The sequence below is a fragment of the Podarcis liolepis genome (genome assembly GCF_965112155.1).
Source record: "Podarcis liolepis genome assembly, chromosome: 18".
In the NCBI taxonomy this organism is placed as follows: Eukaryota; Metazoa; Chordata; class Lepidosauria; order Squamata; family Lacertidae; genus Podarcis; species Podarcis liolepis.
The window spans coordinates 11,885,204-11,905,894 of NC_139572.1; the positions used below are offsets into that span (position 1 = coordinate 11,885,204).

The window sequence follows — 20,691 nt, forward strand, 5'->3', positions numbered from 1 at the left end:
TGTCCGGTCAGAGGAAGCCTGACAACGCAGCGGAGAAGGCCAAGGTGGCCCCTGCAGGGTTTTTTCAAACAGAGGCCGCATTCCCTGGGGAACATCTGCCAGCGGCCACATGCTGGTGAACCAACATAGTTGAACCAACTATGGGGGTGGGTGCACCCTTGTATCTCTTTCTTCGGCTGCCCCTTTTCCTGAAGAACATCAAGAGTTGCCTTATACTGGGATGCTTTAGTTGCAATCCCTGCATTGCAGGGGGTTGAGCTAGATGACCCTTGGGAACCCTTCCAACTCTTCAGTTCTAGGTTCGTGCAGCTCAGTGCAGTCTGCCCTGACTGGCAGCAGCTCTGCAGGCCTCGAAATGAGACCAAAGGAAGTCCTAGGGCCTAGACTCTCTATCCCACAAAAAGCAGGGCTTGAGTATGGGAATAGGGGTGCTCCATCATTAACAGACCAGGCTTGAGGAGGCACAAAGCTGGCCCCATAGGTGCTGGAACAGCTAGAAAGTGGCATGTCAAAGGTTTAAATAAAATCTTCTTTCTTTAAAATGCTGATTTGTAAAACAACAATCCACTCCAGTTAAAGGAAATGGGGGCAGGCCCACAAATTTTCCACAGAACAAAGGAATCTACTTCCTCAGCTCTGATTCCCTTCTAACCTGCTGGCCTAGAGCAACAATTTTTATTTTTAAAAAATTAAATTTGTATACCGCTCTTCATCCGCAGACCTCAGGGCGGTTTGCCACATAAAAATATAATATAAAAGCACAAAACACATTATTATTATTATCCTTGTTCATTGAAGACACACACAGTTGCGAAGAGTGACTCCAAATACAAATGGCCACTTTGGGTACCTTTCCCTGTAGCTGCTCCCTCTCATTGCCTTCTGGCCTTCCTCCCCGCCCCCTGGAGTGACGCATCCTGACACATCAGCTCAGTGGTGCTTCCAAGCAGCCCCTCGGGCGACCCAGAGTGCTTCATCCCTTCCAGGAACGTCTCCTGAGTCAGCCACGCAACCGGCCAGATGCCCAGATGGCCCTCAGCCAGAGTCCCGGAGGAGTCAGCTGCCCGGGAAGGCCCCTGGAGCCAGCCCAGAATTGCCCCCGGCTCCTGCTCAGAGCAAAGAGAAGGGGACGGGGTGCCTGCTTCTTTTGCCTATTTAAGGCTCCAGCCAAATCAGCCTGAACCTGCACAGAATGAAGAAGCCTCTGGATCGGGGCCAGCACGAGAGGAGGAAGAGCCAGAAGGCAGGCCTGGGTATCCAGCCAACACCAGGATTCAAGAGCCTCTGCTTTCCTTTAGGAAAAGAAAACAAGGTTCTAGACCTCATGGCTGCAGAGAATCTTGAAGTGGCTGCATTTGCTATTGCATGAGGCAAAGAAGCTACACAAGATCAGAGTCAGCCTGAGGCAGAATGGAAGTCCCTGAGAACCCCAAGTGGGGATAGTTGCTGTGGCTCTCAGGCCCTGCTTCCCAAGCGGAGTCTCAGATTGGCTGGCAGTGTTAAAAATCGCCCAGGCAGCAGGTGTGCTTTGCAACTGGCGAGGGTCCAATGATGACCACATGGAGATCTCTGGGCACCAGGTTGGAGACTCACATCTCCATCTGGCTAGTCCCTCCAGCTTCCTTAAGCAGGTCAGCAGAAGAGCTCATTGACTGCATTTATACCCCACTTTGGAGAAAAGAGTCCATGGTTCACCCTCTCCTCAGTTAATCCCTACAATGACCCTGTGAGGTAGGCTAGGAAGCTGTGACCGACTCAAAGGAACCCCAGTGAGCTTCATGAGAGAGTGGGAATTTGAACCCTGATCTCCCAGGTCCTAGTCCGACATTCTCAACACTACGCCACACTGCCTTCCTCGAGCACTTCTGCTATGGGGCAGCCCTATAAATTAAGCAGGTAAAAAAATATGAAGAAAGCAGAATGTCACCTAGGGAAGGATCTGAAATATTTTCCTTGAAGCTTGAATTTGTTTTGTTGTGGATTGTTTTATTTGATGGTCTAATGTGTTGTCAACCATGTTGAGATTATTTCTTTAAAATATAAAGCCATACAGAAATTAAATGAATGACAAGAATGATAATTCCCATTGCAAAAAAGGCGCTCAGGCATTCCATTGTGGCAACTGCAACTGAAGTTTAAGGTACCATTTGGCAATTAACATATATCTAAGTTTCTCACACTGCACTCTGGTCCTGCTTCCCATGGGGGGGGGTCTCTGGTTGTCCACTGGGGGGACAGGAGGCTGCCTGCATGGGCTCCCTTTGGTCTGACCCTGCTGCACCCGGGTTCTTCTTACGTTCACATAGCTCTGAATTCAGAAAGACAGCCTTCACCAACACATTCCTCAGAGCAGAACTGAGCTGGGCACAACCCTGGCAAATGGAACGTTTCTCTCCATGGCCAGAGCTTCTCGGGGACCCAATCCCTGCGTGCGACCAGATGTGGAGCCTCTGAGGCAAGCAGCGCCTTTCGCCTCGGCAGCCAGCTGTGTTCCTAACAGGTGTGCTTGGCTCCCACCTCACAATGCACCTTGCGGAAGAGGCTGGGCCACACCCTTGAACAAAACGCAGGCCCTGCAGGTATGGCGAGGCAGAGCAGGAGCAATTAAGAGCAATTAGCTCTCAGAGGGCAATTAAGAGAAGGGATTCTGCCAGGATCCTTCAAATGGCACTTGCCTCTCTGCCCGGGTTTCACTTGCCAACTAGAGCTCTGCCCCCCTGAACCCCAGGGCACAGCGACGCAGCCTCCATCGCAAAGACTCGAGTGACTCCAGTGACAAAGGCATGACACTTCTTCGCCTGGAACCCTCCAGCTGGGGGTGGGGGCTGACGGTCTTTGGGGGCAAAGGGGCCACATTCTGAATTTTTAGCTACTTACAAGGGTCCCAGAACCACTGCAGCTTCACACAACAGAGTGTGCAGTCGCAGTGAAGCTTTCCTCATCACTGGGTCATTGGTAGGAGGAATGGTGCCTAGATCCTCTGTGGCAACCGTAATCTAGGTTTAAGGTGCCGTATGCTCCAGAGCAGAGGAAGAAGGCCAAACAGAGATGGGGAAGGCCTGCTCTGCCTTCTGGGCCAGGGGGTGGCCCGGAGGTCTCGTGCTTTTGAAGGGGGTGCCGCACACCCGGAACACCGATTTTAGAGCCATGTTCTCGTCTGCCCTCACTCTGCCACCTTCCCCACAGCTCACCACCCATTCCGGAACAGGCCCGACTCCCCGCAAGAGCCCTCCCCAGACCAAGCCACCCCACATGCTTCAGGTTCCTCTCCCCATTTCACCCCCGCTCCTTTGCTCTCTTCCCGGCTCCCTCAGCCAAGCCACAAACCAGCCCTGCTCCCTTTGCAAACACACACAGCTTCTTAGCCCCAAAAGTGCTTTCTTAGGAGCCAAACATACACTCCTTTTTTTTAAAAAAAGAGAAAACTGACAAAAGCTGCTCTCTCTCTCTCTCTCTGGGTTTTAACACTCCTACAAAGCCCTCTGAGGTATTTAAATCCAAGCACAACTCATGCTCAAACATCTGTATGTTCTCCTTGCTGCATGGAATGAGCCCTGAATGGAAAGTGCTCAAATCAAAGGCTTTCAAAATGGAAGAAGCATCAACAGGGAGCAACGTAACATTCACATGTGGCTGCGTACTCGCATCTTATTTTTACTTGGAAGCAAGCTCTGCCAATCCCGAAGGGACCTACTCTCAAGCGTGAACACAAGAGGACAACCTTATTTTTTTTACATGGGCAATATGGAAGAAGGCTCTTGAAAAACCAACAAGATGATACGGAAATTGTGCTAAGCCTGGATGGACAATTGCCTTCCTACATGAAATTACAGTGGTACCTTGGGTTACATACACTTCAGGTTACATACGTTTCAGGTTACAGACTCCGCTAACCCAGAAATAGTACCTCGGGTTAAGAACTTTGCTTCAGGATGAGAACAGAAATCGTGCTCTGGCAGCGCGGCGGCAGCAGGAGGCCCCATTAGCTAAAGTGGTGCTTCAGGTTAACAACAGTTTCAGGTTAGGAAGAGACCTCCAGAATGAATTAAGTACTTAACCTGAGGTACCACTGTATTTTAATTTTAAAACAAAAACACACACAACTTGCCAGCCTAGCCTGGCAAATCCCACATTCTGACAGCATATGATGAGTATACAATTAATTTCATTTTTGATTGCTGCAAGCCTCTTGCTTGGGAAAACTTTGCTACCTAACGTGAATTGGGGAGGAGGAGGTTGTTTTGTAAGCAAATAAAAATCCATCTCAAACAGAGAGAAAGAGGGAGAGCTTATGCACCAGACACAATAACAATCTGAATAGAACGGCCTTCTGCTGCTCTTCTGTTTTATGTTTTCATCTTATCTTGCTTGTAGACTTCTGCATTAGGTTTATAAAGGCAGAGCTCAGTAGCAGAGAGACTGCCTTGGAAGCAGGAGGCCCTTGGAAGCATTCAAGCCCCAGCGGCATCTGCAGGAATGGATGAGAAAGATCCCTGCCTGAATCCCTGGCGATCCAATGTTGCCAGTCAGTGCAGGCAATACTAATTTATGTGGACTAAGGGTATGACTCCATGGAAATCAGCTCCCCATCTTCCTATATCTAGCCCTTTCTCCCTCCAAGGAGTGCAAGGTAATGGATATAGTTCTCACCCTACCCCTTTCATCCACACAACAACCCTGTGAGGTAGGTCAGGGTGAGAGATGGGGTGTCTGGGCCAAGGTCAGCGTTTCAGGCTGAACAGATATTTGAACTGTGGTCTCCACATCCTGGTCCAGCACTCTGAACCGCTCTGAAGTTACCACAGCCAGCAATGTTAGAAACTCAGGTATATAAACTAACCTCCAAAGGGCACCTTAAACAGAGGTTGCCGCAAGAGAATGCCTAGGCACCATCTTTTTGCAATGGCAAAAATGGAAGATCAGGGTTCAAATCCCCACTCCATCCTGAAGCTCCCTGGGGGACCCTGGGTCGGTCTCAGCCTCTTCGCCTACCTTGCAGGGTCGTTGTAGGGATTAATGGAGGAGGGGGTGAACCATGCACTCCTTGCAGAAAAAGGTGGGAGACCAAGGCAGTAGATAGGTTTTCTGCTGACCTGCTTAAGAAAGCTGAAGCTGCCAGTCAGATTAAGAAGCCAGGATACAAATTCAATAAATACTTAACAAAACACTAAGTTGCATCCAACAAATAGGTCCTACTCAAATGGGCCAAGTCAGTGGCCTCCCTTCTTCCCAGCGGGCCTCCTCTTTTTCCTCCTTCTCCCTGTATGGCTAAGTTTAGATATACAGTACAACCCTTAATGTCAAAACATTTCCAATGAGCGAGTGTCAGTGTTACGCTGAGAGGAGCGAGAAGCATCCTGGTATTATGATGATCCAATATTGCTTTGCTTCCTGTATATGCATATACTTCCCGAGACGGAAAATGCATTTGTAGAATACTATACCTATATACGTAGACCCCTATAGACACACACACACACACACACACTTGGCTGAAGACGAAACAAACGTACAAACACACACAAATAAATACAAATCCTCCTAAAGACACAAGTTCGGATCCAGAGCAGGAGGGAGACCCAGTTCTCTGATGGGAAAAGGCGGTCCACCTCTCACGCGCCCCCTTGGCTTAGGGGAGAGACCCCCCTCCCGGCCCCCCTCACCGTCTCGCACGGCCCTCAGGACCGCCGCGCGGAGCCCGCCTCGTACGCCGCCGGCGCCGAAGACGACCACGAGGGAGAAGCGGGCCTCGGCGGGGGCCGCCAGGGGGGCGCCCCCTCCCCCTCCTCCTCCTCCAACGGCCGCTGCTCCCGCCGCCGCCATCTTGTGAGGCGCCCGCTGGCCCCGCCCACCGACGCCCCACCCTCGGAGGCGCCTCCCGCGCACCAGCGCCCGCCAATGAGGGGAGCGCAGGGGCGTGGCCTGGAGGGAGGGGCCCGGGGCCGCACTGAGCATGCGCGGAAGGGTCACAGCTGCGCTCCTGAGCATGGGCAGAGTGCTTCCTGAATGGAAAACGAGGGTGCCCTTGTGTAAAACGACAAAAGTCGCATCCTGCGCTGGTCATACGCAGAGTAGAACCACTGAACTCAACAGCTGACTCACTTCAATCCACTCATTTCTGACTGGAAGCCTGTTCTCCCAAAGACGTGCAGAGACCGGGCGCCCCTCAGCAATGGAGCATACGCAAAGTGCTTTTCTGCAAAGTAGACCGAAGAAGAACTTCCCCGCCGGGCTGAGTGCGCCGCAGGATCAGGCCCTTTCTCCCGGCAGGAGACCCACCCAGACTCCCTGTCCAATCAGATTCCTCCTCGGGCTATTAAAATCCTCCCTAGGGACCAGCAGCCGAGAGGAGCATTTGGTTGTGGGAAATCCCTGGGAAAATGCCTTTGGGGGCGCTGCTCCTCCTTTTGGGGGGGACCCTGGTCGGTCCCTCGGACGCCGCGGGGTCTTTTTGGGAAGCCACCTTGCCCACCTGCGACGAGCAGAGCCTCGCTTTCCTCCTGCTGCCCCAACCGAAGGTCTCCTCATCTCTTATAAGGCTGCTGGGTGAGTCAAGGGGCGGGAAGTCAGCTTTTTTTCAAAGAAAGAAGAATTTTAAACCCACTTTTGCAAGAATCCCACAAACTGGGGGCGGGGGCCTGGTTGGTCTGAGCTTCTTGCAAGGTCTGGACAACAACAATGGTGTACAAATGTATTTATTATTATATATTAATAATTATAGAGCAGTGGCTCCAGAACCTTCTGGAGACCCTCTGTCCCCTTAGTCCCTTCAACTTGCCCCCAGGGCCCTCCACCCTTAGAAAAAGCATTATTCCAATAGTACTATGCGCCACAAAGTGCAAAACGGTGACCATTAACTCATAATTCCAACTGAAACTGCTTAGTCTAATTCACCAAAAATTAGGGCCCTTAGCTGTGATTTCTGCGCTGCAGGAGGTTGGGATGGATGACCCTTAGGGTCATGGCTCTCCAACAATTTAATTTGGCACCATGCCCTTTGCTTTTCCATCCTGTAAGGCTTTTGAAAGCCTCCTTAGGGACTAGCTCCAGAAATGAGTATTTGGGTGAGCAGCTTCACTGCAACTGGGGACAGACGGAGGCAACATTTAGCTTACTCAGAGGAGCCTCACTGGAACCAATGGTCCTAAATTGGTTGTGCCTGTTTTCCAAAGGGTCTACTACTACAAATATTTGAGGAGGTCCTCTGTTCATCTGCATGCAGGAATGAGTGTCAGTTAATTCCAGTGGGGTTACTCTTGAGTAGGGCTTTCTTTGCAGAGCAGCTGGGGGGGGGGATAACTTGATTGTAATAAATAACAGCAATGCAGATAAAGCACCAGGAGGGAAAGAGTCCCAGGTGTCTACTCAGAAGTAAATCCTGCTAAGCTTAGTGGTGCTTACTCCCAAGTAAACTGGGTTTGCAGCCTGACCATGAGAACCAGGACCCAGGAACCTATTAAATAGAAAAACAACTGCCCATTTGAACCTCCACTGAAGCATTTATTCTCTAAAGTAAATTATTTCTCATATATAATTAATATGATATCTCTTAGTAAGCGGACCACTCTCTTCCACGCCAAGTGGGAGGGTCTGTATTTCTCCAGGGACACCCCACCCCAAGAAATACAGACACACACCCCCACCCTGGGCAACAAAGCAAAGGAAGCGCACGCCCTCATTGGCTGCTAGGAAATCCCGAAATCCATTCATTTGTTATTCCCTATATTGGGGTATCTTAAAATAAGCTAGCAAGCTTCTGGGCTTTGCAGAGTTCATCAGGCTCGATTGTAAAGCAAACCTCTAGATTGTGGGCTGGGGTAATAATTTGTGGAACGACAACCTGTTTGGCAAAAGCTTCTTCTCTCCTCCCCCAAATAAGATCCCAAAGGTAACCCCCATCTTCTGAAGAATGACTCTACCTGTGGGACTTCTGCCTTCCCCAATCCGGATGGCTCTGTAGCGGTGAGGGTGGCCTTTGATGGGTGTTACACCAGAGCGCAGGTAAGGTCTTGGCTTGCACGCCTGCCCCTGCCCCACCCTCCAACTAGTAACATGTACTAGTAACATGTCTCCCCCTCCCCAACAACCCTGCAAAGTAGGACAGACTGAGAAGGGGGAGGCGTGTTGTGATTGCCCTGTGAGCTTCGTGGCTGGGCAGGAGGAGTGCTGAAGTAACCCTACGCCGCTTAAAGCACATTCATCCCCCCCCCCAAATACTGGGAACTGTAGTTTGAGGGCACTGGGAACCGTAACTCTCTAGGGGTAAACTAAAGTTCCCAGGGCTCTTTTGGGCTGGGAAACAATACAGCCTGGTTCTTCCGCTTGAAGGTTGGTAAAGCATGAGACTCTTAATCTCAGGGTTGTGGGTCCAAGGCCCACGTTGGGCAAGAGGTTCCTGGATGACCCTCCGGGGACCCCTTCTAGCTCTGATTCTATAAAGCTAGAAAAATGAAATAATGACGCCAACATCCTCTCCCCACTAGGATTCCCGCTACCGGACGACCGTCCACATTGAAGGCCTGGCGGCAGATGGACGGATGACCTCCTACAAAGAGGAGCTGAGCTGCCCCGAACCTCTCCTAGGTACCCCGTGGAAGGGCTTTCCTGGGGGGCTTCTGGGGGCAGAGGCTTCCTGATCCTGCTGGGGTCACTCCCCTGCCTTCAGGCGCCACGCCCAGAAGAGCGTGCCACGGGTGTAAAGTATCACAGTGACCCCCAAAGAATCCTGGGAACTGTAGTTCAAGGGTGCTGAACATGGCCAGGACCTCTCCCCCCCCCTGAGGGCTTCAGCAGTCAGGCCCTCTGTTTGGGGAGCTCTAGGAATGGTAGTTCTAGGAGGAGGCGAGAGGGCTCCTAACCAATCTCAGCGCCCTGAAGGAACTACAGCTCCCAGGATGATTTCAGGGAAGCCATTCCTGGCGACTATTCAGACAGGCCTGTGCCCCATGATTTTGGGGGGTTTTTTGCTGGTGCTTCTGCTACTGCTTCTGTTGTTTTGTGTACACAACACAAAGTGCCACACTCTAATATTCAAAATAACACACACACCCTTCACTCTGTTCTTCTCAAAGTGCAGCTTTCAAATATCCAGACAAACCAAATGGCTGGCTCCCCTTCCCCCTCAACCTGGTGCCCTCTGGAAGCTGTGCTACAACTCCCAGCACCCGCCCCCTGTCTCAGCTGTGGCTCCTCAGGCTCCTCCTCTTCCAGGCCCACCCTCCAGTCTACTGCGCCGCCAGTGGCCGATGGGCTTTGTAGTCCGCTGCCTCTGCAGTCTGGTGCCTGAGGCTGGGCTGAGCTCCTGTGGGGCAGGTGAGCTCATAAAGGGGGCCGGGGTTGCCGTGGGAGAAGCCTGCCCTGATTGGGGGCCAGGGGTGACTTGCCAGAGAAAGGCCCCCGGCCCCATTTCTCCCTCGGGGTCTTGGCCAGGATGTTCCTCCTGGACCTCTTGGCGACTGTCCTGCTGGCCCATGGGCCTTGCGGGGCTCTGGCCTTTGCTCCGAAGGTGGGCGACGTGGGCAAGCGGGGAAGCCTGGCAGACCCCCAGGTGCTGTTTTGGGGTAAGGCTTCGCTCGCCAGGTGGCTCCCCGCAGAAACGCCTGGCTGCCTGACTGGCAAAAGCCGCCCAGTGAAAAACTAGCTGGGGAGTTTTCAAGTTTCTAGTCCTTTGTGAGGGCAGGAGTGCCGCCACTTGCCTTGAAGGCGCCCCCAAAGAGCTGGAGGGAGGGACTTTGGGTTTGGCATGGGGTTGCCCCGAAAGCAGCAAACCTCTCTCCTTGAAACGAGGCTCTGAATCTCCAGGTCACGGGTTCGAGTTGGGCGAAAGATTCCTGCATTTCAGGGGGTTGAACTGGATCACCCTCAGGGTCCCTTCCAACTCTACAATTCTGTAACAAGGGGATAGTGCTGTAAATAGACCATCCTGTGCACCACCATAGCTTGGAGTTTAATGAAATATTACTCCTTTTTGCGAATTATTTTTTATTGGTTTTCCATAATTTTAAACAAATTATCACCAGATTAGTAAAAATTTAATACAAATTTAAGATCTGACTGCTCCCCAGTTTTTTATTCTTTTCCCCTCCCTCTGTTGCTGCTCCAGATCCAATAGCTTTTCCAACTTCCATTTCAAAATCCACTCATCCCTTCTCCCTGCACATCGCCTGTAATGTGCCAGTTTTATCCATTATTATATCCTGGCCCTCGAAATAGTTGAGTAGAGTCAATCCTCTTTTATCTATCTGTAATAGTCATCAAGTCCATCTTAAATCATTTGCCTCCCATACCTCTGTCTGGGGCAGCACTGCCTGAGAAAGACAGATCCTTCGGAGTTTAATGAAATATTTCGAGTTTTGTGTTTTAGGTAATGCCAAATGCATCCAGTAGGCTGGGGTGGAGGTGGGTCTTTCTCATTTTATCTTACTTTTTGCAAGAGAGACTCTGTGGGTCTTTGTGGATGCAATTGTAAGAGACAAATTCTGTTCGCCTCGCTGGCTTTGAGCTGCAAGACGCCCCGAGCTGGTGAAACCCAAACGGCTGCCAATTGCCGCTGGATCCTTGCGAAATGAGCAAGCTTTTTGAAAAGGGCGCCCAAGATCCAGGAAACGTAGCGTGGCTGCAGCGCCTGGTTAAGCCACCTGCCCCATGGATAGGGGGCACACATTCTCCTCAAGTGCCCTTTCAGAATATGTTGTCATGGGGGGTGTTATGTACTGAAGTTCTCACCCTGGGCCAGCAGGGGGATAGTGGAGATAGTTTTCACTCAGGTCCACGTCAGTTACTTTAGGCGGGAAACCCTGGGTTGTTGTTGCTACAATGTTGATAGACGGCTGCCTATAAAAGCCGGCCGGCTGAGCTGTTTGCTGTTCAGTTCTGTCCAGCTTACAAAATAAAGAGCTCCTCTGGAGAAATCACTGTGTCATCTGCTATGTTCGCCCACAACTTAACAGGGGGATTGTGCGTTTGGTTCTTATCTTTTATTTATTATTAATCAATTAATTGAATTAGTATCGCACCCTGTACCTGCAGGTCTCATTTTATGCATTTTATGCTTTTATCTTGTGATTTTATCTTATGAACCACCCGAGACCTGCAGGGATAGGGTAGTGTACAAATTTAATTAATTAACAACAACAACCAAACTAATCTTAAAAATAAAATAAACCCGGAAGGTTGACCTTTCACCCTAATGCCATCTGCCTCGACTTAGCTCCCTCTCTCGTTCCAGCTCTGGATACCCCGAGCGCCAGCCACTGCTCGTCCGTCCCGGCCCCCGACAGGCTCCCTTGCGGCCCCCACCAAGTGCAGCAGGCGGAGTGTGTGGGCCTGGGCTGCTGCTACAACCCGACAGAGAGGGGGGTGCCTTGCTATTACGCCAAAAAAGGTGCGTTGGGTTTGGGGATCCTGCTGAGCCGGGAAAGATTTCCCCGCTCTCTTGCGACACTTGAACTCGCAGCTGTGCAACGAAGAGGAATTTCCTGGTGGCCATTGCGGCCTCCTGTGGCAGGGAGTTCCACAGTTCAACTGTGCTGCTTGAAGAAGTCCTTTTTTTTTTCCCTGTCCCAAATCTTCCTTGGGCATCCCTGAGCTCCACTCTTTGCTCCAAGGCCTTTCCCTCCTCCAGCAATTTCTCCAGCTGCTGGGGAGGGGAGAGGGCAGCTCTTACACGCTGCTCTTCTTGCCCATTTTTCATTGGGACACCAGGCTGACCCCTGGGGGGGCAGGAGGCTGCACTAGATGGGCCCCCGTGGGCCTGATCCAGCAGGCTCTTCTGTTCTTGAGCTTGGCGACCATCATTTCCTCCTGGGGCAGGGAGTTCCACAGTTTGCGTTGCTTGAAGAAGACCTTTGAATCTTCCAGTGTCCGCCATCCTTGTCTGGCCACGAGTTCTAGTGTTGCAAGAGAGAGGGGGGAAATCTATTCTCTGTCTGCTGCATAATTGTACTGTATAATGTTTTGTCCTTGTATAATCTTTGGAGTGGGCAGGGTATAAATAATGAAAATTGTATTGTTTATTATAATCCCTTTGCCTTTTCTCTCCACAAAGAAGCCCCCAATGCTGCGACTGTTCCTCCATCGCAAAGAACTGGGCCTTTTGCAGGGAGTAACTGGTGACTTCTCTTGTGATATGAGCCAGAGAGGACACCAGGGGTCATCTATCCCAACCCCCTGCTGTGCCATAATCTTGGGGATCTGTTCTGAATTTTAAAAAAGCAACCAAATTATCATTATCAATTTTACAAATTTGCACAATATTTTACCAAATACAAACCTTGCCTTCATTATCAACTTCCCTTCCCCTTCCATTGATCATTTGACTAACCTTTTACTGCTGCATATTCTAATTATTCCATATTCTCTCTCTCTCTCTGTTTTACAACTGAAACAACTACCAGACTTTTAGAAGACATCTGAAGGCAGCCCTGTTTAGGGAAGCTTTTAATGTTTAATAGACTATTGTATTTTAATATTCTGTTGGAAGCCGCCCAGAGTGGCTGGAGAAACCCAGCCAGATGGGCGGGGTATAAATAATTTATTATTATTATTATTATTATTATTATTATTATTATTATTATTATTATTAATTTCTTTCTTTATAGCTTAGTGCTGAATTTATCCTTATCCTGTTAATGTTTTAATATGTCTACAATGATTTTTCAAATATTCTGCATGACATTTCCAGTCTTCCTTGAGAATTCTTTCATCTTACTCTACTAGCCACTTCTATATATTCTGTCAATTCCATCTGCTATTCCTCCTTTGTCGGTGTTGTGCCCTCCATTTCTTCACGGACACCATTTGCGCTGCCGTGGTTGCATGCAGAAAGAGATTGATTCTGCTTGATTCTGAAGGTTCCCTTCCTCTCTCCCGCTCTGCCCGCCAGTGACTGCCCGCTGCACCCCGGACGGCCACTTCTCCATTGCGCTCTCCCGCCACGCCACGCGCCCCCCCCTCCGCTTGGGCTCTGTGCGCCTGGCCAGCGGTCAGGGGGAGCGCTGCGCCCCGGCCTCCAGGAACAACGGCTTCGTCTTCTTCCAGTTCCCGCTGTCCGCCTGCGGGACCACCTTCAAGGTAACGGGTAGAGAGACACACGGGGGTTGCCAGCCGGCCAGAGTGACACTGCGCTTGTTGCTCTCTTCCGCTTCTCTCTGTGGGCAGAGATGCTTTGGGGAGCAGAGGAAGGCGCTGCTTCCCTAAAACAAAAGAAAGCTTCTAGACCTCATGAATGGGGGGGCGGGAGAGATTTAAACAGGGACTTGGGAGGCTGTGGGGTACAGAATCAGACCCTTGGCTCGCCTGGGCGATGAAGCCACTATTTTGCAAAGTTACAAATCCAGCTGCTAATGATAATCATAATAATTTTGTTAAGTGTACCCCACCAATCTGACTGGCTTATTCTTATGCATTCAATTTCTATACTGCTTTATATTTTAAAGAAAAAAATCTTGAAGCGGTTTGCAACACCTGAAAACATCAAAATGGAACAACTTGGAACGAAACAAATTCATGTTGTTCCCCACCCTGAGATCTGTGGGTTTAGGGCGGTATACAAACATATATAATACTGAAATTCCCGCTTGCCCAGCCACTTGGGGCAGCTTCCAACAGAATAGAAGAACCCAAAGAAGCCTTCCTTGCCCAGGGCTGCCTTCCGATGTTTTCTGAGTGTCTTGTGGCTGTTCCTCGCTGATAAACAGGAGGGTGGCCACAGGAAAGCAGGCGTGTCTCTAGGCGGCCGGGTCTTTTTTGGCGGCTGGGGAAAGGGCTGTGTTTATATGTAGTCCCTCCCCTGCAGGGAGGGTTCCCCCCACCAATGGCCTTCCTTTCTCTGCCCAGGAATCCGGCAGCCGACACATGTATGAGAATGAGCTGGTGGCAGACAGGCAGGTCTTGGCATCCCCATCGGGCTCCATCACCCGCGACAGCGACTTCAGGTAGGAAGTGGGGAAGCCGGTGCAGCAGAACAGTCGGGAGGCAAGGGCCGGAGCCGAGGGCCGGAGCGCCTGCTTGGCATGCAGAAGGCTTGGTGCTCCTTATTCCTGCGTCCTCCCCTTGGAACAAGGAGGACTAGACTCTTCAATAATAATAATAAATAAATAAAAATACAAAACCCCCAATGATTTCCTTGCTCTCTGGCAGGCTGACCGTCCGCTGCAGCTACTCTGCAGAGGATTCTCTCCCGGTCGGCGTCCAGATTGCCACTCCGCCTCCGCCAGCCGGGGTCGCCGAGCAAGGACCCCTAACGCTGGAGATGAGGCTGGCTCGAGGTGAGGGGCTGGTTTTGGGGGGCTGGAGTGGGGAGCCCCAATAAAGCACCATTGGCTCTCGTGGGGTCTCTGCTGCTCCTGTGCTGGGAGAGGGTCTTGGCTCAGGGATGTAGTGGCAAACTCAGAAGTTTTCCTCTTCCCTCCCTCTCCCTCTTTCCTTGTGTGCTGCACTTTTTGGGGGGTGAGATCATAAGCTTGCAAGTAGGGACTATCTTGATCTTATGGCATATCTGTTTCTATTTCTATGCCACCTTTCCACAGTTCAAACCATGCTCCAGGTGGCTTAGAATGTGAGACAAATAACTGCAGCATAACAAAAGTAGTCATAATTGATAAATGCAGCATCAAAAAATGCACAGCCAAGCTGAACAATTTCTAGCAGCTCTGGGAGGCTTTTTGGCTGAAGAAGGGGCTGTGGATCCTTGAAATAAATATATTCAAAAGGGTCTTGCTTCTAAAAATGCACCACCTTCTAAGATTATACCAGATTCTTATAATTATGGAATCATCCAGCCAGTTTTTAAAGCCTCCAAACAGATACGCACAATGCAATCTCAGATAAAATCTGTGAAACTTTAAAATCAATTTCTCAAGCCCGCCATAAAATTTAAGTCAGGAGGAAAGGGTCTCCCCCTGGTTGGCTGGGGAGCAGAGGGCCCTATCTGCCCCCTCTGGTGGGACAGGATCCTTCCTCCCGGTCTTGAACGTAAACTGCACGTAAGAAGAGCTGGATCAGGCCCAAGGGGGCCCATCCTGTTCTCACAGGGGCCAAGTGCCCCAGAGAACTGGGGAGTCTAGATAGACTGTCTCTGGAGCTGGAGGTTCCATTAGGGCATTGGAAGACCCTTAAAGTTGGGTTGGGCAAAGTGGGGCCCTTCTGGCCCGGCATTCTCTGCTCACGTGGCCAACCAGATGCCCCAGCTGGAAGCCTGCGAGCAGGATCTGAGTTCGAGAGCAGATCTCTCCTCTTGTAGTTCCCAGTTAATGGTATTTGGAAAAACGGAGGCATCCAACTGCGAAGGCAGAATAAGCTATCCTTGCTAGTAACCATCCATAGCCACCGCCGCCTCCTCCGTGAATCCACATTTTAAAAATATCCAGGTCATCCCTATCGTCTGTGGTAGGGAGTTCCACAGCTTAACTAAGAAGTCCTTCCTTTTATCCGTCCTGATAGCATTCAGCTCCACCGGCTTGTCCACGAGTTCTAGTCTTGCAAGAGAGGGAGGGAAGCTTTCCTCAATCCATTTCCCAGCAGAATCATAGGATCGTGGAGACGGACGGGACCCCGAGGGTCATCCAGCCCAACCCTCTGCAAGGCAGGAATATTTTTGCCCAACACGGGGCTCAAACCCACAACCCTGAGGTCTCCTGCTCTCCCGACTGAACCATCACCACCTCCTGTGGCAGGGAGTTCCAAACTCTGCGCTGCAGGAAGGAGGACTTCCTGAAACTTCCAGCTTCCCTGGATGCCCCTGAGTTCGGGTCTCTCCAGAGGCGGAGAAGGAAACCTTTTCTCCATCCAGTAATTTTTCCAACTTCTTTCCCTCCCCAGATGCCAAGTATTCCTCCTATTACTCCGGCCTGGACTACCCCGTGGTGAAGGTCCTGCGAGCCCCAGTCCATGTCGAAGTGCGTCTCCTTGCCAGGACGGATCCAGCCCTAGTCCTGGTCTTGCATGACTGCTGGGCCACCCCCAGCACAAACCCGTTGCAGAAACCACAGTGGCTGCTGCTGGAGGATGGGTCAGTGGTGGCTGGGCACAGGGGCAGAGACTTACGGGTAACGAAAACGGGCGCAGGGGTGTTTGTGGCGAGCCGGCTCAGTTTTCCAGAAAGACTCGAGCTTCTGATTAAATAATAACGTTTTATGATTTATACTCCGCCCATCCATCTGGGTTTCCCCAGCCACTCTGGGCAGCTCCCAAAAGATTAAAAACAGAATAAAACATCAAAACATTAAAAACTTCCCTAAACAGGGGTGCCTTCAGATGTCTTCTAAAAGTCAGATACTTGCTTATTTCCTTGACATCTGATGGGAGGGCGTTCCACAGGGCGGGCGCCACCACCGAGAAGGCCCTCTGCCTGGTTCCCTGTAACCTCATTTCTTGCAGTGAGGGAATCAGCAGAAGACCCTCAGAGGAGGACCTCGGTGTCGGCTGAACAAAGGGGGTGGAGACGCTCCTTTTTAGAGCAAGCATAGGCAAACTCGGCCCTCCAGATGTTTTGGGACTACAACTCCCATCATCCCTGACCCACTGGTCCTGTTAGCTAGGGATGCTGGGAGTTGTAGTCCCAAAACATCTGGAGGGCCGAGTTTGCCTCTGCCTGGTTTAGGGCTTTAAAGGTCATCACTAACACTGGAACTAGCTGCTCGGCTTCCTGTCCATGAAACCTCAGGCCAAAAGGGTCTCATGGTGGCTTTCTGGCTGCGCTGACTACCCAACCCTCTTGCTAAGTATAATTTTTATACTTACCATTTTATTTTAGAATTGTTTGATTCCCACTGAAATGGAGAATGCCCGGTTGTGCGTTGCTGGAGGCTTTGACGTGGGGATTTTCCGAGGGGCGATATTAAGGTCTCTGAGCTCCTAAGTGGGTTGATAATCAGCTTTGGTTGTTCTCTGCAGGCTCATCTGTGAGTCTTTAACCTTAGGTCACAGGGGAGGCTGTGGATCAGCGTTAGAAACTCAGATATATAAGCTAATCACCAAACGGCACCTGAAACACAAGTTGTGGTCACCACAGCGGAATGTCTAGGCACCTTTCTTTCCTGTGGAATTTATTATTTAGAAAACTTACTATTTATCTCTTTGCCCAGTTTTCTAGTCTTCTGGTGGCGGCGCCATATAGTGATGGCCTAGTTGTTCATACTGAATCCTCATATTACGTCTCCAGAACCCATTGTAGTGATTACACAAGTTTGTAATCTATTATTATTCTTAATCCTGTTTTATATTTTAAAGAAGAAAAAATCTCCTAGCGATTTGCAGCACATTAGATCATCATATAAAACTATCCAGAATGAAACAAATTCAGGCTTCAAGGAAAATATTTCAAATCCTCCTCGTAGGGATATTTTGCTTTCCCTATATTTATTTACTGGCTTAATTTATAGAACTTCCCCCTAGCAGAAGGACTCTAGGAAGCCAGTGGGGTGTAGGGGTTAGAGTGTTGGATGAGGACCTGGGAGATCAGGGTTCAAATCCCCACTCCGTCATGAAGCTTGCTGGGGGAACCTGGCGTCAGTCGCGGCCTCTTCACCTACCTCACAGGGTCGTTGTGGGGATTAACTGAGGAAGGGAGTGACCTATGGACTCTCTGGAGGAAAAAAGTGTGATATAAATGCAGTCAGTGAGCTCTTCTGTTGACCTGCTTAAGGAAGCCGGAGAGGCGAGTCGCCAACCTGGCGCCCAGAGATCTCCACAGGGTCGCAATTGGACCCACATCAGTTGCAAAACGCGCCTGGCGCCTGGGGGATTTCTAGCACTGCTGGAAGGGCGGTGCCTGGAATCTCCCCCCCCCCCCCCGGCTGCAGCGAAGGTGAGACAAAGTTTTGACCTCAGTTCTGTTGAAATGCTGAGCCAATGTCTGACGGAACTACAGTATTGCTAGGCACCTTTGGGGTTTCTGCTCAAAGTTTTCGGCGATGTCCGGTGGGCCTTGATGCGAAAGGAGTCCGTTCTGATGTGCCCAGTCTCTTCTAGCCACGCAATCTCAAGACCACCAATCCCTCTTGCTCTGCCTCAGGTGCCCCTACAAGGGAGACAACTACCGGACGCAGCTGGTGCCCATCGGGGCCGACTCTGGGCTGCCCTTTCCAACGCACTACCAGCGCTTTGTGGTCAGCACTTTCACATTTGTGGATGGCGCTTCCCAGCAGGTGCTCTCTGGGCAGGTAAAGTCTTCTGCAGTGGCGCCGGGTTGCGGGGGTGGAGCTGACCGTCCCTGCAAGGAGAGATCTAGGGTTTGGGGGGGTGCGTGCGCGCACACACACACACGTGAGAAATCTGAGGCAATTTGCACTTAAAGCCGCCTGCTGGCAGAATGCACCAGCCCAAACATGGAGCCGTTCTGTTGAACTTTGGATCTCTGCAGATCCTGCAATGCCCTGCTCTGGCCAAAGATGCCAAATTGCACAAAGTAGGGGTAACGTGTGTTACCCCCAAATGGTTTCTCGAAGGGTGTGGAGGGCCCCCCTGGTGTGGCAGGAGAAGATGGCCAGTGTGGTGGGGAAAGGAGGAGGATAATAATTGATTTCCTTTTCATTTTTATTCCGCCCACCTGACAGCTGCCCCAGCCACTCTGGGCAGCTCCCAATAATACATCAAAAAACACAGAGAAGCATTAAATAATTTAAGTATAGTATCAAAAAATAAATGTATTTGCACAATATGAATAGATATCTTTTTGAAATGAGAACAAGAGCAATCAAGGGATACCAAGGGCAATCCTGGCTGTGTTTCCTAATGCATTTCTTGTCGGCAAAAATAATGTGTAAATTTTTATGCTTAAAGAGTTGCCAGAGGAAAAACATTTGGGAACCGCTGCATTAAGGGTTTTGCAAAACGGCGTCCATTAGGAGAATTTTTGCTTTATAAAATACTGTGTTTTAAGTTGTTGGAAGCTGCCCAAAATTATCATTATTAATATGCCCCAAAATGGAAATTTATTTTCCTATTGCTGGGGGGGGGCTGCCTCTGCACCTCAGTGCTGAAGTGCTCAACAGAAAGCTTTGTGCTGGTGTTTATTGGGTTTTAAAAATGGGTGTGGGTCACACTTGGAGTGCGCTTGCAGTTGCCCCATTTGCCAATGCAGCGCCACCACAAAGAGGGTCTGTGGGGCAGAGGTGTGGGGTCTGCAGTGTTTTTGCAGGAGTCCTTCAGCTCTGCACACAACCTTCTGACCCCAACCGGGGGGGCTGGGAGACTCGCTTTGAACTTGCCTCGGTTTCCCCCTGGGGCTGCCCCTAAACCATCACTCTCTCTGACCTAACCTGGGGAGAAAACAGCAAAGACCTGATGAAGAGAGCACAGCAGAGGTTATATTGTCTGAGAATCCTCTGGAAAAATAATCTCTCAAAGGACCTGTTGATGGCATTTTACCATTGGACTGTGGAGAGTGTATTTAATTATGGGGTATCAGAGTTTTTAGGGGGCTAACCAGGCTGGGATAACAGACTTGTTGGTTTTGAATGTCTGATGTAGATTTTTTCAATTTCATTGTTCTGCATGGGACAATGACAATAAAGACTATCATATCGTATCTCTCTCTCTGCCCCGCTTCCCCAATCCAGGTCTACTTCCACTGCAGCGCTTCCGCCTGCGCCCCATCTGCCCTGGAGAGCTGCCGCATTTCCTGCAGCACAAATCCTCTTGGCAGGAGTGAGTCCCCGTTTATTTCTGAGGCTGTGGGGGGATTTGGGGGCAGGGCCAGGCCAAGTAGTGGGGGATTGTTGCACGGCTGTCGTCCAGGTGCTTCCCCCCCTCCCTGAACCCCCCCCAATGTGTTTCTCCCACCTCCAGGTCGCAGAGCATCGTCTGGGCAGCGCCGTCTCCCTGAGAAGTGGCTGACCCTGGTGACATCAGACGGCCCTGTGAACTTCTTTCACAAGGACGCGGACACGGTCGTTCACGAAGGTAACGCGGGAGGCAAAATTTTTGGGGGAGTAGATTTTATTCAGTTGTCCCCCACCAGTCATGATGCTAGAAAAAGCTTTTACTTGGTCAGGCTATCAGCAGCCTCTTTGCGAAAAAGAATAAAATAATATTCTGTATAAAAAAGGACATGCGTGGCCTCTGGGGAGAGACCCTGGGAGTCTCCAGCCCTATAAACCGCCCCGGCTCATGCAGAGGCATTCCTAGCCTTCGCTTTGCACGTGCTCAGGAATTAAGTGGCATCCTCTTTGGGGCTAGATGCCCGGTTCAGCCAGAAGAACAGGGCATCTATCTGGAGATCTTCTATTTCTTCATTATTAACTTTTTGACATACTGCTTTTTATTATGAATGTGTTTGGATCTTAGTGCTCAATATGTTAAAAAACCTCCAATAAACTTTTTATAGAGAAAGAGAGAAATCATTTGCCCAACGCATGAATCGAACCCACAACCCTGGGATTAAAAGCCTTGCATGCTACCAACTGAAGTTTTTAAGCTGCTGAATGTGTCTGCAGCCCGAACCTCTCTTAACCCTGCCTCTTTGGGGTTACTGTTAATTCTACATTTCTCTCTGTTTCTCTTAGTGTCCCCCAAATCCCTCTACCCTTCGACCTTGATGCAGTGGGACAACATCCTCTTCCTGGTGGCCGGCCTGGTGGCCGTTCTGGCCGTGGGGATGTTCTCAGTCGTCGCCCTGAAGAAGCACCAGGCGGCTGTGGGAGGCCAAAGCCTTCCTTATGCGTGAGAGGAAATAAAATTGAGAGAGAAAAG

At 50.4% G+C, this 20,691-nt stretch overlaps 3 protein-coding genes across 4 annotated transcripts in view; 1 reads left to right on the plus strand and 2 right to left on the minus strand.

Annotated features, from left to right (window-relative positions):
- The window catches only part of MAP1S (microtubule associated protein 1S), a 20,635-nt gene extending 14,790 nt beyond the window's left edge, over positions 1 to 5,845 (minus strand). The window contains exon 1 of the mRNA XM_083483621.1: positions 5,664 to 5,845. Coding sequence (XP_083339747.1) covers positions 5,664 to 5,823 — 160 coding nt within the window. The 5' untranslated portion in view covers positions 5,824 to 5,845. The remainder of the gene's footprint in view (positions 1 to 5,663) is intronic.
- Positions 1 to 20,691, minus strand: part of LOC310697557 (cocaine- and amphetamine-regulated transcript protein-like) — a 46,738-nt gene that overhangs the window by 21,302 nt on the left and 4,745 nt on the right. The gene's annotated exons all lie outside the window — the stretch shown is intronic.
- LOC310697339 (zona pellucida sperm-binding protein 4-like) lies at positions 5,933 to 20,690 on the plus strand. Of its 2 annotated transcripts, XM_083483912.1 has the most exons (12): positions 5,933 to 6,546; positions 7,880 to 8,001; positions 8,484 to 8,583; positions 11,228 to 11,383; positions 12,884 to 13,071; positions 13,837 to 13,934; positions 14,140 to 14,267; positions 15,820 to 16,009; positions 18,014 to 18,161; positions 19,560 to 19,647; positions 19,789 to 19,902; positions 20,505 to 20,690. In XM_083483912.1, exons 1-12 carry the CDS (start codon positions 6,381 to 6,383, stop codon positions 20,663 to 20,665), a joined length of 1,659 nt encoding a protein of 552 aa, XP_083340038.1. In that variant the 5' UTR covers positions 5,933 to 6,380; the 3' UTR covers positions 20,666 to 20,690. The 2 variants fall into 2 exon arrangements, with proteins under 2 accessions (XP_083340038.1, XP_083340039.1); XM_083483913.1 differs by lacking the exons at positions 5,933 to 6,546; positions 7,880 to 8,001; positions 8,484 to 8,583 and adding an exon at positions 9,355 to 9,560.

Bases quoted from the DNA above. Each gene is read 5' to 3' on its own strand.
- LOC310697339 (XM_083483912.1), top strand. From the start codon at position 6,381: ATGCCTTTGGGGGCGCTGCTCCTCCTTTTGGGGGGGACCCTGGTCGGT. The intron at 13,935-14,139 runs GTAGGAAGTGGG...GCTCTCTGGCAG, and splicing joins ACCCGCGACAGCGACTTCAG to GCTGACCGTCCGCTGCAGCT. The intron at 19,648-19,788 runs GTGAGTCCCCGT...TCCCACCTCCAG, and splicing joins CACAAATCCTCTTGGCAGGA to GTCGCAGAGCATCGTCTGGG.